This window comes from Pogona vitticeps, chromosome 1 (assembly GCF_051106095.1).
Source record: "Pogona vitticeps strain Pit_001003342236 chromosome 1, PviZW2.1, whole genome shotgun sequence".
Taxonomy (NCBI): Eukaryota; Metazoa; Chordata; class Lepidosauria; order Squamata; family Agamidae; genus Pogona; species Pogona vitticeps.
Window position 1 is genome coordinate 206,885,243 of NC_135783.1, and position 13,689 is coordinate 206,898,931.

Below are 13,689 nucleotides of genomic sequence, written 5' to 3' on the forward strand. Positions count from 1 at the left end.
CTTTAACAATGGTACTTTACCAAAGTAACCCCAAAATAAAAATTAAAAAACCGCATTTGTTAGAGCATAATTGGTTCTTATTTCGGAGAGGGTATTAAAAAATAATAAAAATAGGCCTAGAAGTATTTTGGTGAAATTTGAGTTAGAAGTGTTTAAACATATTTGTTTTTCAAAATTTTAAATGTTTCAAATTGAAATAAAAATGAACCTGTTAAAGAAATTGTCTGGTGATTCAGTGACCAAAAGTGATGTTTAGAATGACTACAAAAGTGGTGATGAACAACAAAAATGCTTTGTGTTTTAGAAATTCAAAATTAGATGCTGAAGAGTCAGGCCACACCTAAAATATTTAGGTTAAGCCTAAACCAGACTGTAGTGTCTTTTGAAACACATCAAGAACGATACTAAATGAAATAGTTTGGCAATAAGTACAAGAGTTTTTCCAACAGAAAACAGTGCAAAGACAGTGGCAGAGACAAATTAGGTCTTACTTTGTCATATCTCTCTGATATTTGAACCTGAAGGAATTGAAAGGCCATTGGTTGATTCTGGAGGTGACTTTCTACAGCATCATATTTGGGGGGAAAAAAGGATGGACCACTATTTAGTATTGTCTGATTCAACAATCTCTGTATTATTATAGGTATGCTGTTCTGTGTTTCATACTGTTTCACTTACAAAACAGGACTCTCCCACCCTCTCCTCTTGCTTCCTCCCCTCCAATCAATTGAGAGTTCAAAAACCCTTGAGGACAAAAATGTGTGACATGGGGAGATAGGCCCTGAGAAGAAATCAGAGGAGGTTGTGCACACACATGCTCTTTCTTACACAGAGATACACACACACGAAAATACATGCTTTCCACTTCTGGCAGGATCACTTTGGATGCAGTCTATCTAGAGTATTTTTTTTAGGCTACATGAATTGGGTATTTCTTAATTTCTTAATTCCTTATTGACAGTGAAAAACCCGTTAGAATGTATAGATAAAATTAAAACACACTTAGAAAAATTTGGAAAAATAACCGGATTAAACATAAACTGGCAAAAATCTGACTTAATGTTGTTTAATTATAGTAGAATAGAACAAGAAAAGTTTGCCGAAAAACACGCCTTTAAAATATGTAAAACAATTAAATACTTAGGAATAGATTTAGCGAAAAATATTTAAAAGATAAAGGATTATAATTATAACAAACTAAAGGAAGTAATTAATAAGAAACTACAAGAATATGATAAGTTCAAGTTATCTTGGTTTGGAAAGATTGCATTGGTAAAAATGAAAATTTTACCAAAAATTAATTTTCTATTCAGAATGTTACCAATGCAGTTAACAGAGGATGATTTGAAATATTGGCAAGGAATAGTTAACAAATATTGTAATGAAGGGAAGAAATCTAGTATTTCTTAATTTTGTTTCAGTTCCTCAATTAATTAACCAAAAAAAAAAAAAAAACAGTGCACACTTTGGCTGTTTAAAAAAAATGCTTGTACAAAGTTTTGTCAGGAATAAGTGATGGTCAGTGCCCAATCGAAAAGCTATTTACATATATTTACATATATTCTATTTTTGAACTAAAATAGGGCGAGCAGATTACTTGGAATTAAGAATACAGAACAGCAGACAGGAAGGGTTAAAAAAAGCCACCAATGCAATCCCGTTGTATAAGCATACTTCTACAAAATTTTAGTCTGTTTGTTCAAGAGTTTGTTAGAAATGAGTTTATCCTCTAACCCAGTGGTCCCCGACCTTTTTGCCTTCACAGACCGGTATAGCATGCGGGGAGAGGCGTCCGTTCAGGCATGGGAGGGGCCATGAGTGTGTGGGAGGGGGCGTGTGGGCGGGGGAGGGTGTACATGCATCTGCACATGGGGGGGGTCAGGAGATTTGTTTCCCGGTCCAGTCCTGGCAAGGCCACGGACCGGGGGTTGGGGACCCCTGCTCTAACAGATACTTGCTTTGTGTCTAATTATTGCATAGATATTCAGTCCCACAAGTAAGCCTGAATATCTTTTTATTATTTAAGGAATGTAGCTATAGTTGTCTGTTGCATTAAAAAAAGGATAATTCTCACCATAACAGATGTAATGCTATGAATTGACATACACTCCTCTATAAATCTTCCTGAAGATTCATGGTGGGTTGTCCTCTGCAGAGAGAAGTATACAGTGGGTGCTTCGCAAGACGGGCACTCCGTTTAACGACGAATCCGCATAACGGCAAGGTTTTTGCGATCGCAAAATGACGTTTTGAATGGGGGATTTCGCTGTGCGATGATCGGTTCCCTGTTTTGGGAACCGATTTTCGCTTCCCGACGATCAAAACAGCTGATTGTCAGGTTTTCAAAATGGCCGCCGGATGCTCAAAATGGCTCCCCGCTGTGTTTAGGAGCCATTTTTCGCTGCACAGGCACCCGAAAATGGCCGCCCCTATGGAGGATCTTCGCTGGACAGTGGGTTCTTAGCCAATTGGAACACATTAACCAGGTTTTAATGCGTTTCAATAGCTTTTTTATTTTCGCTTTATGACATTTTCGTTCTACAGCGAATTTGCTGGAACGAATTAATGTCGTAATGCGAGGCACCACTGTACATTTCTCTGATTAGATGAATGAGTATCACTGAACTAGTTTTAACAGGTTTAGATAATGTGACTTCTCGATCAGGTGCCTCAGAGAAGATTGAAGGCAAACTAAACCTTACAGCCACATCGGCAAGTACTTATCTTCCTTTTAGAAATAACTAGACCAAATCAGTCACTCTTATTGAAAACAATGAGATGTAAGCCTACACTAAAAGATGAAGTGAAATGTTTTTTGGCAGTGTAGGAAAAAAGGAAAAACCATAAAATATTCTTGTCACGCTTCTACTGTTCTGTGTTGCATTTGGGGGTGAAAAATCTATGTTTTTTTGGGGTGGTAGTGATTTTTTTTCCATTTGAATCACTATGATAGCTGAAGACCATACTTGTCATAAGTGACCCTGTCTTAACGCTACTTCAAGTCATCAGGTTTAAAGGTATTTAGACCAGAGCCTACTCTGCTAATTTCATATGAGAAAACAGTATGGAGGTGGGGGGGGGGAAACAAAATAGTACTTATCTTCATTATAAACAAATCATTAATTTTTCTCGGCACCTCCATGAGTGGGATCAGGGGTCAACAACATCACATCACATTAGTATGGAATTAGAATTTTGAAAATAGCACAAAATACAAGTGATAGAGATGCTAATTCATGTCTGATGTGATTTACTTTTTCATAGCCAATGTCCAGAAGGATATACATGTATAAAAGCTGGCAGAAACCCCAACTATGGCTATACAAGTTTTGACACCTTCAGCTGGGCCTTCTTGTCACTCTTTCGCCTCATGACTCAGGACTACTGGGAAAATCTCTATCAATTGGTGAGAATCGTCATGAAGCAAGCGTTGAATGTGTGACACTAAAATAGAGGCATTGTTTTGGCAGCTTACCTGTTTTCCAATTAACTAGAAACTTTAACCAAATAATTATTAAGGTGTTCATTATTCATGTAGTCGTGATCTGATGTATCATTTTATTTTTTTTAAGATGGTGAATAAGGAAGGTTTTATTATCAGTTATTGGTAAACATCAAAATAATAACGCCTCTTTTGTTTCTCCCCACCTCACCTAGACTCTGCGTGCTGCTGGCAAAACATACATGATCTTTTTTGTTCTGGTGATTTTCCTGGGCTCCTTCTACCTGATCAACTTGATCTTGGCCGTTGTCGCCATGGCCTACGAAGAACAGAATCAAGCCACCATGGAAGAAGCTGAGCAGAAAGAGGCCGAGTTTCAGCAGATGCTGGAGCAGCTGAAAAAACAACAAGAAGAAGCTCAGGTAGTTTTATTTAGGAAAATGTGCTTGTACATGTGCTAAAACCCAGTGGCATAAATAACACTTTCTTTGATTTTCTCATGACATGTCTCAGTTTCTCTGAGTGAAGAACAACACCAAGAGGAAGTGATGAGACTGAGGAGAAAAAAAATGGTGCTGCCAGGTCTTTTACCTGCACTTTTTCTGTGGGCATTGTGGAGAGCAAGCCAGTGAGTGATGTTCACAAGAGAGAGGAAAGACCTCCATGAGGTGTTTCCTCCCCGCCCCCAAAGGGAATGGTGAATTCTAGCATGATCGTGGCATTCCTCTTCATGAATATAGAGTCAGGATTGGCACATCACTAGAAGGCAGGACCAAGTGGGCATGGTTTTGCTTCCTTCTTACACACTCAGGAGCTATTTTATTAAGTAGCCAATGATATGTATGTACTTGATACATATTTCTTTCTTTCATAGTGCCATACAAGGCCCTCCTCTCAGGTTTTATCCTTACAGCAACCCTGTGAGGTACATTGCCTTGAGAGCCAGTGACTAGAACAGGATCATCCCATGGTCAAATGGGGATATGAACTTGGGCTTCTCTTCCTACCTCCCTGAATGTTGCTCTACTATAAGATATGAGGCCATCAAGAGAACAACTCAGAAGAGGCAAAGTTCTTGCCCTATCCCCACATTGACCGAGGGATTCTTACATATTGGGTTGAAATTGGCAAGAATATTGCAGAAACGCTCTGTGTAGGCTTCTCAGATTGACTCTGGTTGCTGGTCTCTCAGTCAGGGAGAATACAGGGGGAAAAGGAGAAGATAGGTTCCAAGCATGGGCAGATGTTGTTGGCAGCTTCATTAAAGTCTTCAAGTAAAGCTAAATATGGCTGTGATGTTGCAGAGCTGCCCTCCCCCTTTTGTTCCAGTTCACACAAGGAAGCACTGACTATTGCCAGTATAGTGTTTAATTGCTTAATTGCTTTATGTAAGAACCTTTGGATGTAATAGTGCATTTGTCTGCAACTGTGATGAATGAAGTAATCCTACTAATTCTAATTACCTGGCACGGTAACACAACAGACAACAGCAGCTGTGGCAGCAGCCTCGGTGGCGTCAAGAGATTTCAGCGGCGTGGGTGGACTGGGGGAGCTCTTAGAGAGTTCTTCAGAGGCATCTAAATTAAGCACGAAGAGTGCTAAAGAAAGAAGAAACAGAAGGAAGAAAAGACGGCAGAAGGAGCTGGCAGAAGCAGAGGAGAGGAGAGAAGTGGACACGTTCCCTAAATCTGAATCGGAGGACAGCATCAGAAGGGGAGCGCGGTTGTCATATGACCAGAGGACTTCGACTCACCAGGTACACTCCCACACAAATTCACAGGGTGTGATCCCAGTTTCAGAGCTGGCATTTCATGCATATTTTTGGTTGCTAAGAGTATGATTTTATGTTACTAAGAATAGGGAGTCTTTCTTGCAAGGAATGGAACGGAGTCCTTTTTGTTGTAGAGCTCCTTAGTGAACTTCTTTCTAGAAAAAGTCTGCAGAGGTCTGTCCTTTTGAAAATCGGCAGGGAGGCATTTTTTAGGTAACTTAGGATATGCAAGCAAGGACTGACTTCATCTGAAGTGGCTCTTATTCAATTCTGTGGGACAGTTTAGTCTGTGACACAGCAGAGAGAGATCAAAGTCTGCAGATGCTGGCGTCACTTAAGGACACGATGTCTGCTGAGTCCTTGATGCCCCAAAATGTATGTTCTTACTTTCCCATTGTTGTTTGGGAACAATTGTTTGGTGGAGTCAAAGCTTTTTCCACTTCAAACAGTGACTCCATTATGGGAGTGCTGCCCGCTCTCCCACTTATGAATGCAATGCCATGTTTACATGAAAGAGTTATATGCTTCTGATTCTCCCAATACGAATATGTTTTTAATGAAAATAGAGGTATCAGTTTCTGCTAGTGTACTCAAAGCAAAAGAACATAGGAAACTGCCTTAAATGGAGTCAGATCATTGACCCAATATTGTTGATACCAATTGGCAACATCTCTCTTCTGTATTCAAAACATGCTTTCTATCCATTGAGCTATGGCTGCTATTAAAGAGGGGGAGTTTTAGAGAGAATCATGTAGTGTATGTGGATTTATGATATTATTGCTCACTGTACTTCTTACTTGCATAAGTATTTCTAGTCTGCCTTTTGGAATAATTTATTTTCAGAATGTGTTTTTCTTCCCTTTCCTAAGTGTACTTTTTGTTGCATGTGGAGATTTCCTGCCTTCCTTCCTTCATATTGCCGTTTCTGTTTTTCTTCTTCACTTTTTAGCCTAAATGGGTTCCCATGACATTATGCAATAATTAAAAACAATAATGTCTAAAACAGAGTAAGTGATAAAAAGTAGAAACAGAAAGAGAAAATTAGAATTATGGAAAGACTTTCTAGCAGCAAAACAGTACTCATTCTAGACAAAAGGCTTGGCAGTTTTATCTCAGTGAACCAGAATACAACAATGGCTTAACTCATAAGCAGTCACTTTCTGGAATACAGTGTTACCTCGCTTGACAACGATAACCTGTTCCGTTCAAATCGCTGTTAAGCGAAATTGTCGTCAAGTGAAATTAAAAAACCCATTAGAATGCATTAGAAACAGGTTAATGCGTTCTAATGGGTGAAATACCTCATTGTCCAGCGAAGATCCTCCATAGGGCGGCCATTTTCTGGTGCCTGTAATGTGACAAATCCATCCCTAACACAGCGGAGGGCCGTTTTGCACAGCAGGGAGCCATTTTGAAACCCAACGATCAGCTGTTTTCTGATCGTCGTTAAGTGAAAAATCCCGAAGCAGGGAAACGATCATCGTCAAGTGAAAAAAGCACATAAGAACATCGTTTTGCAATCACAATAGCAATTGCAAAAAACCCATCGTAAAGCAGATTCATCATTTAACGAAGTAATCGTTAAGCAGCACACCACTGTAAATTATAGTTAGTGGTGTAAAATCTGGGAGAAAAAGCCCAGGATTCTGTTGCTTTTGTCATCAAATAAGGGCAATTGCACAAGCAGTGGTAGGCGTTATTAAGGGAAGTAGCGTTTAATGTTTTGCCTGTTTTTAATTATTTAATTATTTTTAATCAGTTTTATAGTTGAACTGTTTTTAATTTATATTTATTTTATTTATTTCTTTAATTTTATATACTGCCCTATTAGTGCAGAAGCACTGTTCTCCCTGAAAAGGAATGTTTTGAGTTGTCTTCTGAATGACATCAGGAAGGGAGCCATGCATAACTCCTCTGGGAGCTCATTCCATAAGGTTGGTGCCACCACAGAGAAAGCCGTGCCTCTTGTAGAAGACTGTCAGGTCTCCCTTGGAGTGGCTACATAGAGGAGCCTAGCCTGGGAAGATCTGGTGGGTCAGGCAGATGACATTGTGGAAAGATGCCCTGACAAGTAACATGGTCGCAGACCATGGAAGGCTTTGTACATGAGTGTCAAAACCTTGAACCTGATCCAGGACTCAACAGCTAACCTGGAGTGATGTGGTCAGATTTGCTCACACCAGCCACCAGTCTGGCCACCATGTTCTAGATCTGCTGTAGTCTCCGAGTCAGTCTCAAGGGACTCAGGCATTAGAGTAGTTAATGTGGGAGATGACCAATGCTTGCACCAATGTCTTGAGGAAGCTCTTGTCTGGGTAAGGGTGGAGTTGGACGGTGATCCCCAGCTGGTTAAAGGCTCATATACCTTTATTATGTTTTTAATTTTCTTATTTTTAATTCTGTGTGATGCCTTGGGTCCCCTTGTCGAAAGAAAGATGGCATTTAAATAAAACAAATAGCAAAATATTTATTTTAATTATTTATCTGTCCATTATACACCGAGTCGCCTCTGGTTGCACAGCCCACAACCACAAAATGCAAAAACCATTTGTATGATTGCCCTTAAAGCATACAGTTTTCAATAATAAGATTTTGGTTGATGTAGTTTTTTCGGGCTGTCTGGCCATATTCTTGAGGTTTTTCTTCCTAACATTTCGCCAGTCTCAGAGGCCGGCATCTTCAGAGGACAGGAATCAGAACTCTGTCTGTGCTCTGGTGACTCCTGTCCTCTGAAAATGCCAGCCACAGAGACTGGCAAAATGTTAGGAAGAAAAATCTCAAGAATACGGCCAGACAGCCCGAAAAACCTACAACAACCATGAGATCCTGGTCCTGAAAGCCTTCAAGGATAAGATTTTGGCTAGATTATCATTTACATGAAAATGTGGGTTGTATTGTCCCAGCTCCCACCAACCTAGCGGTTCGAAAGCATGCAAAATGTGAGTAGATAAATAGGTACCACCACGGTGGGAAGGTAACAGTGTTCCGTGTCTAGTAGCATTGGCCATGTGACTATGGAAGATTGTCTTCAGACAAACGCTAGCTCTATGGGTTGGAAACTGAGACGAGCATCGCCGCCTAGAGTTGGACATGACTGGACAAATTGTCAAGGGGAACCTTTACCTTTACCTTTATGTGTGTAAAACACCAGCCGTATGATATGTGCTGCCGTGGTTAAAATGGTCTTTACTCTTTAATTGTTCCAAATTCAGTTGAAGTGGTTTTTTAAAAAAAAACCCGTAAAGTTAACATAAATTAGATAAGTGCAGTGTCTTTTGTAATGAGTGGGAAAGTCTAGAACACTGGTTCTTAACCTTGGGTTACTCAAGAGTTTTGGACTGCAACTCCCAGAAGCCTTCACCACCAGCTGTCCTGACTGGGTTTCTGGGAGTTGCAGTTCAAAAGCATCCGAGTAACAAAGGTTAAGAACCACTGGTCTAGAACAGTGGTTCTTAACCTTTGTTACTCGGATGTTTTTGAACTGCAACTACCAGAAACCCCATCCAGCACAGTTGGTGGTGAAGGCTTCTGGGAGTTGCAGTCCAAAACTCCTGAGTAACCCAAGGTTAAGAACCAGTGGTCTAGAAGATTGATATCAAGCAAAATATGTCAGAATTTGTTACAGGGGCAACTAGAACAAAATTCTGTCTCTTTCATGGACTATTGTTTACTTGCATCGGCAATTTATGTCTTGACTTTCCCCTCAAGCAGTGCTCATAGTTGAATACAAATGCTATATATTGACCTATACATGAAAGTAAAATTGTTAAGCTATATTTTTAAAATCATGTCAGGCAAAAACAAAACAAAACAAAAAAACAAAAACATGGTGGCACCTTAAAGACTAACTGCTATGTTTTAATGCGAGCTTTTGTGGACAAGTCCACTCCTTGAGACAGTTTTAAAACCATATATTTCGTGATTATTCCATTGAATGAACAGGAATCAGGTCAGACTTCGGCAGGGAGCACTGAAGTTTAAAGTGTCCAAGCCTGAAATTAAATTCTTAGACAGGAGTAATAAATCTCAATGTAAGAATTGTTTTTCCCCAGCACCAGTGATGGCTTTATTTATTCATGAGTACTGCTAATAAAATATGTGAAGGGGGAGCAAAAAATTCCATTAAGAGTTTCTATTAGGGCAATTACATGAAAGAACGACCAGCAAAAATTGAATCTGCTTGCTTTCCATGCCAGAATAACCATCTTCAAGCCTCCTGTGGTTGGTGAACATTGCTGAAGGCATTAATTGATGAGCCGGTATGATTAATAAATGGTGAATTAATAGCAGAGCTCTAATTAAATGTAGCTAGCCTTTAGGCTTCCCTCCATAAGTAAAAGCAACAAGTGGTTAGTTAATGTTGGCTTCTTTTACATTAGGATATATCTGCTCACAAGCGTGGATTAGTCAGTAGCTGAGGAAATTTTGTGAAATACGATTTATTACCTACTAATGTTGTCTTGAATGATGGAGCAAAGGGCAGCAGATCATTCTGCATTGTAACAATCTGTATGGAGACTGAAAGGAGGAACAAGAAGATTAATAATATTTATTCCATCAATGTATACCTGGCCTTCCTTTCCCAGTGGAGATTGTTGAGGAGACTGTGATGATAGGAAGTGTTTTAGCCTAGAGGAGGTCTCACAGAGGTCCAGCATCATCAGCCGTGACATACAGTAGTACGTCTCAGTCTTGGGGTTGTTAGGAGGATTGATTTATTTATTTAAAATATTTTTACCTCGCCTTTCTCCTTAAAAGGACCCAAGGATATCACCTCCTGATACCCAAATGCCAGGAATTGAATCTCGAACTTTATGTCTGCAAATGATGTGCTCGGTCAATGAACTGTGGCCCCTTCCAAGCCAAAGAGGGCATGAGTCTATGAAATAAACCAGGAGGGTGTGCTGCTAATACATTTCTAGGTATCACAGGTTTGTGGCAGTCAATCCTACGGGATTTACAACTCAGACTGTCTAATGGATTAAATTGGTATGGGTAGGCAAAGGCATCCTTTCTTGTATCAATAGCTCTTCCTGTAAAAGCATGATTTTTTTTTCAAATTAGAGCCATTGATGAATTCTCTCATTCTAAATACTTAACTTCTTGCTTTGTTTGTTTTTCTCCCCCTCTTACAGTCTTTGCTAAGTCTTCGTGGCTCTCTGTTTTCCCCAAGGCGCAACAGCAGAGCAAGTGTTTTCAGCTTCAGAGGGAGAGCCAAAGACGTAGGATCAGAAAATGATTTTGCTGATGATGAGCACAGCACTCTGGAAGACAATGAGAGCAGAAGAGATTCTCTCTTTGTGCCAAACAGACACAACAGCGAGCGCCGCAACAGTAACACCAGCCAAGCAAGCCTGTCGTCAAAGATGGTGCCACCTCTTCCAGCAAATGGGAAAATGCACAGTAGTGTGGATTGCAACGGCGTGGTTTCCTTGGTGGGAGGTCCTGCAGCACTCCCTTCTCCTACTGGACAGCTTCTCCCAGAGGTGACCAAAAAAAAAAAAATCACTCTTCCACTTTATCATCTTTGATTTAGTTTGACACGAGTGTCTGTGACTCTTTGTGATGTGTTGTGTAGGCGAGGCTCTTGTAAGGAGACTCACCAAGGCAGAATTCCTCACCCCTCTACACTTCTACAGCCCTCTCTTCTCCTGAGGGCGGAGTATCTTGAGGGAAGGTCTGGCATGTAGGATGAAATAACTCTGGGGAGAAAGAGACAGAGTAGCCTGTGTGGGGAGAAGCTGTGCTTATATGAGTACCAACTGTCTCTGTCCTGTTTTCCCAGATTGTTTCTAGTGAGGGACACATATGATAACAATTACTGATGAAGGACCACAAAAGAGACAACTTTGTCATGATATGCATGATCACTTTTGGATAGTTTCTCTGTGCTGTTTTATTAACCAGCATATGCACACTTCCTTAAGCATTGCTGATAAAGCACTATGGAAAAGTAATATTTAAATTAGGGTTGTGCAAATATAATAAATATTGCAACATCGTGGACACTCTCTTGGCTCCACTCTCATGCCGTCCAACCTGCTGTTAAGCTTCCTAACTGCCATATCAATTCGCCTCATTTAATTCTATATATAATCCATTTGATGAGGCTCTTAATGTGATTTATAATGCAAAACAAACAATTGTAATGAGCTCATAAAATAAAATTAAGACTAGAAGGTTTAACATACTGCAGTTACCTGTCATTAACCAAATAACAACGGCTAACACTGTAAAATTGTGCTAAAAGCCCTTGTGAGAGACAAATTCCTTTTCTTTTTTTTTTAAATTATAAACGAATGCTTTCATTTCACAGCATATTTACAAAAATGATAGATTGATTTCAAGGACAATAAATCCTATCCTCCTCTGATTAGTGTATGCTCCGATAATTAAGAAAGACAATTTCCCCCTTAAAATATACACAGAATCCCAATGACGATCTCTTACAACTAGATATTTTATTTATAACTATACAAGGCCATATTTTTGCTTCCATTGCTCCGCTGATGGTAACAACATCCATCCCTTTGTGTCTTCAAAGTACTCCACAAAATTCATCTTCCTTTGAAAATAGCTGTTCGAGGTTTAGCGTCTCCTATGTTGAAGTTTAAATGCTTAATATGTGTGTGTTTAGTCGTTTAGTCGTGTCCGACTCTTCGTGACCCCATGGACCAGAGCACGCCAGGCCCTTCTGTCTTCTACTGCCTCCCGGAGTTGTGTCAGGTTCATGTTGGTTGCTTCGCAGACACTGTCCAGCCATCTCATCCTCGGTCGTCCCCTTTTCCTCTTGCCATCACACCTTCCTAACATCAAGGTTTTTTCCAAGGACTCTTTTCTTCTCATGAGATGGCCAAAGTACTGGAGCCTCAGCTTCAGGATCTGTCCTTCCAGTGAGCACTCAGGGTTGATTTCCTTTAGTATTGATAGGTTTGTTCTCCTTGCAGTCCAGGGGATTCTCAAGAGCCTCCTCCAGCACCACAATTCAAAGGCATCAATTCTTCGGCGGTCTGCTTTCTTTATGGTCCAGCTCTCACTTCCATACATCACGACAGGAAAAACCATAGCTTTGACTATTCGGACTTTTGTCGGCAAGGTGATGTCTCTGCTTTTCAAGATGCTGTCAAGATTTGTCATCGCTTTCCTCCCAAGAAGAAGGCGTCTTTTAATTTCAGGGCTGCTGTCTCCATCTGCAGTGATCATGGAGCCCAGGAAGATAAAATTTGACACTGCCTCCATATCTTCCCCTTCTATTTCCCAGGAGGTGATGGGACCAGTGGCCATGATCTTAGTTTTTTTGATGTTGAGTTTCAGACCGTTTTTTGCACTCTCCTCTTTCACTCTCATTACAAGGTTCTTTAATTCCTCCTCACTTTCTGCCATCAGAGTGGTATCATCTGCATATCTGAGGTTGTTGATATTTCTTCCGGCAATCTTAATTCCGGCTTGGGTTTCTTCCAGTCCAGCCTTCCGCATGATGTATTCTGCATATAAGTTAAATAAGCTGGGGGACAATATACAGCCTTGCCGTACTCCTTTCCCAATTTTGAACCACTCAGTTGTTCCATGACCAGTTCTAACTGTTGCTTCCTGTCCCACATATAGGTTTCTCAGGAGACAGATAAAGTGGTCAGGCACTCCCATTTCTTTTAGGACTTGCCATAGTTTGCTGTGGTCCACACAGTCAAAGGCTTTTGCATAGTCAATGAAGCAGAAGTAGATATTTTTCTGGAACTCTCTGGCTTTCTCCATAATCCAGCGCAAGTTAGCAATTTGGTCTCGAGTTCCTCTGCCTCTTCGGAATCCAGCTTGTACTTCTGGGAGTTCTCGGTCCACATACTGCTGAAGGCTACCTTGCAGGATTTTGAGCATAACCTTGCTAGCGTGCGAAATGAGTGCAATTGTACGGTAGTTGGAGCATTCTTTGGCACTGCCTTTCTTTGGGATTGGGATGTAGACTGATCTTTTCCAATCCTCTGGCCACTGTTGAGTTTTCCAAACTTGCTGGCATATTGAATGTAGCACCTTAACAGCATCATCTTTCAAGATTTTAAATAGTTCAACTGGAATGCCATCACCTCCACTGGCCTTGTTGTTAGCCAGGCTTTCTAAGGCCCACTTGACTTCGCTCTCCAGGATGTCTGGCTCAAGGTCAGCAACTACATTGTCTGGGTTGTCCGGGATATCCAAATCTTTCTGATATAATTCCTCTGTGTATTCTTGCCACCTCTTCTTGACATCTTCTGCTTCTGTTAGGTCCCTCCCATTTTTGTCTTTTATCATGTTCATCTTTGCGCAAAATGTTCCTCTAATATCTCCAATTTTCCTGAACAGATCTCTGGTCTTTCCTTTTCTGTTATCTTCCTCTATTTCTTTGCATTGTTCATTTAAGAAGGCCCTCTTGTCTCTCCTTGCTATTCTCTGGAAGTCTGCATTCAATTTTCTGTAACTTTCCCTATCTCCCTTGCATTTTGCT

The 13,689-nt window shown here is 40.5% G+C and overlaps 1 protein-coding gene across 1 annotated transcript in view; it reads left to right on the forward strand.

The window, feature by feature from the left end:
* The window catches only part of LOC110076881 (sodium channel protein type 2 subunit alpha), a 119,885-nt gene that overhangs the window by 42,728 nt on the left and 63,468 nt on the right, over nucleotides 1-13,689 (forward strand). Inside the window, 4 exon segments of the mRNA XM_078394671.1 lie at nucleotides 3,265-3,406; nucleotides 3,658-3,864; nucleotides 4,926-5,198; nucleotides 10,349-10,699. Of these exon segments, the coding sequence (XP_078250797.1) occupies nucleotides 3,265-3,406; nucleotides 3,658-3,864; nucleotides 4,926-5,198; nucleotides 10,349-10,699 (973 nt within the window).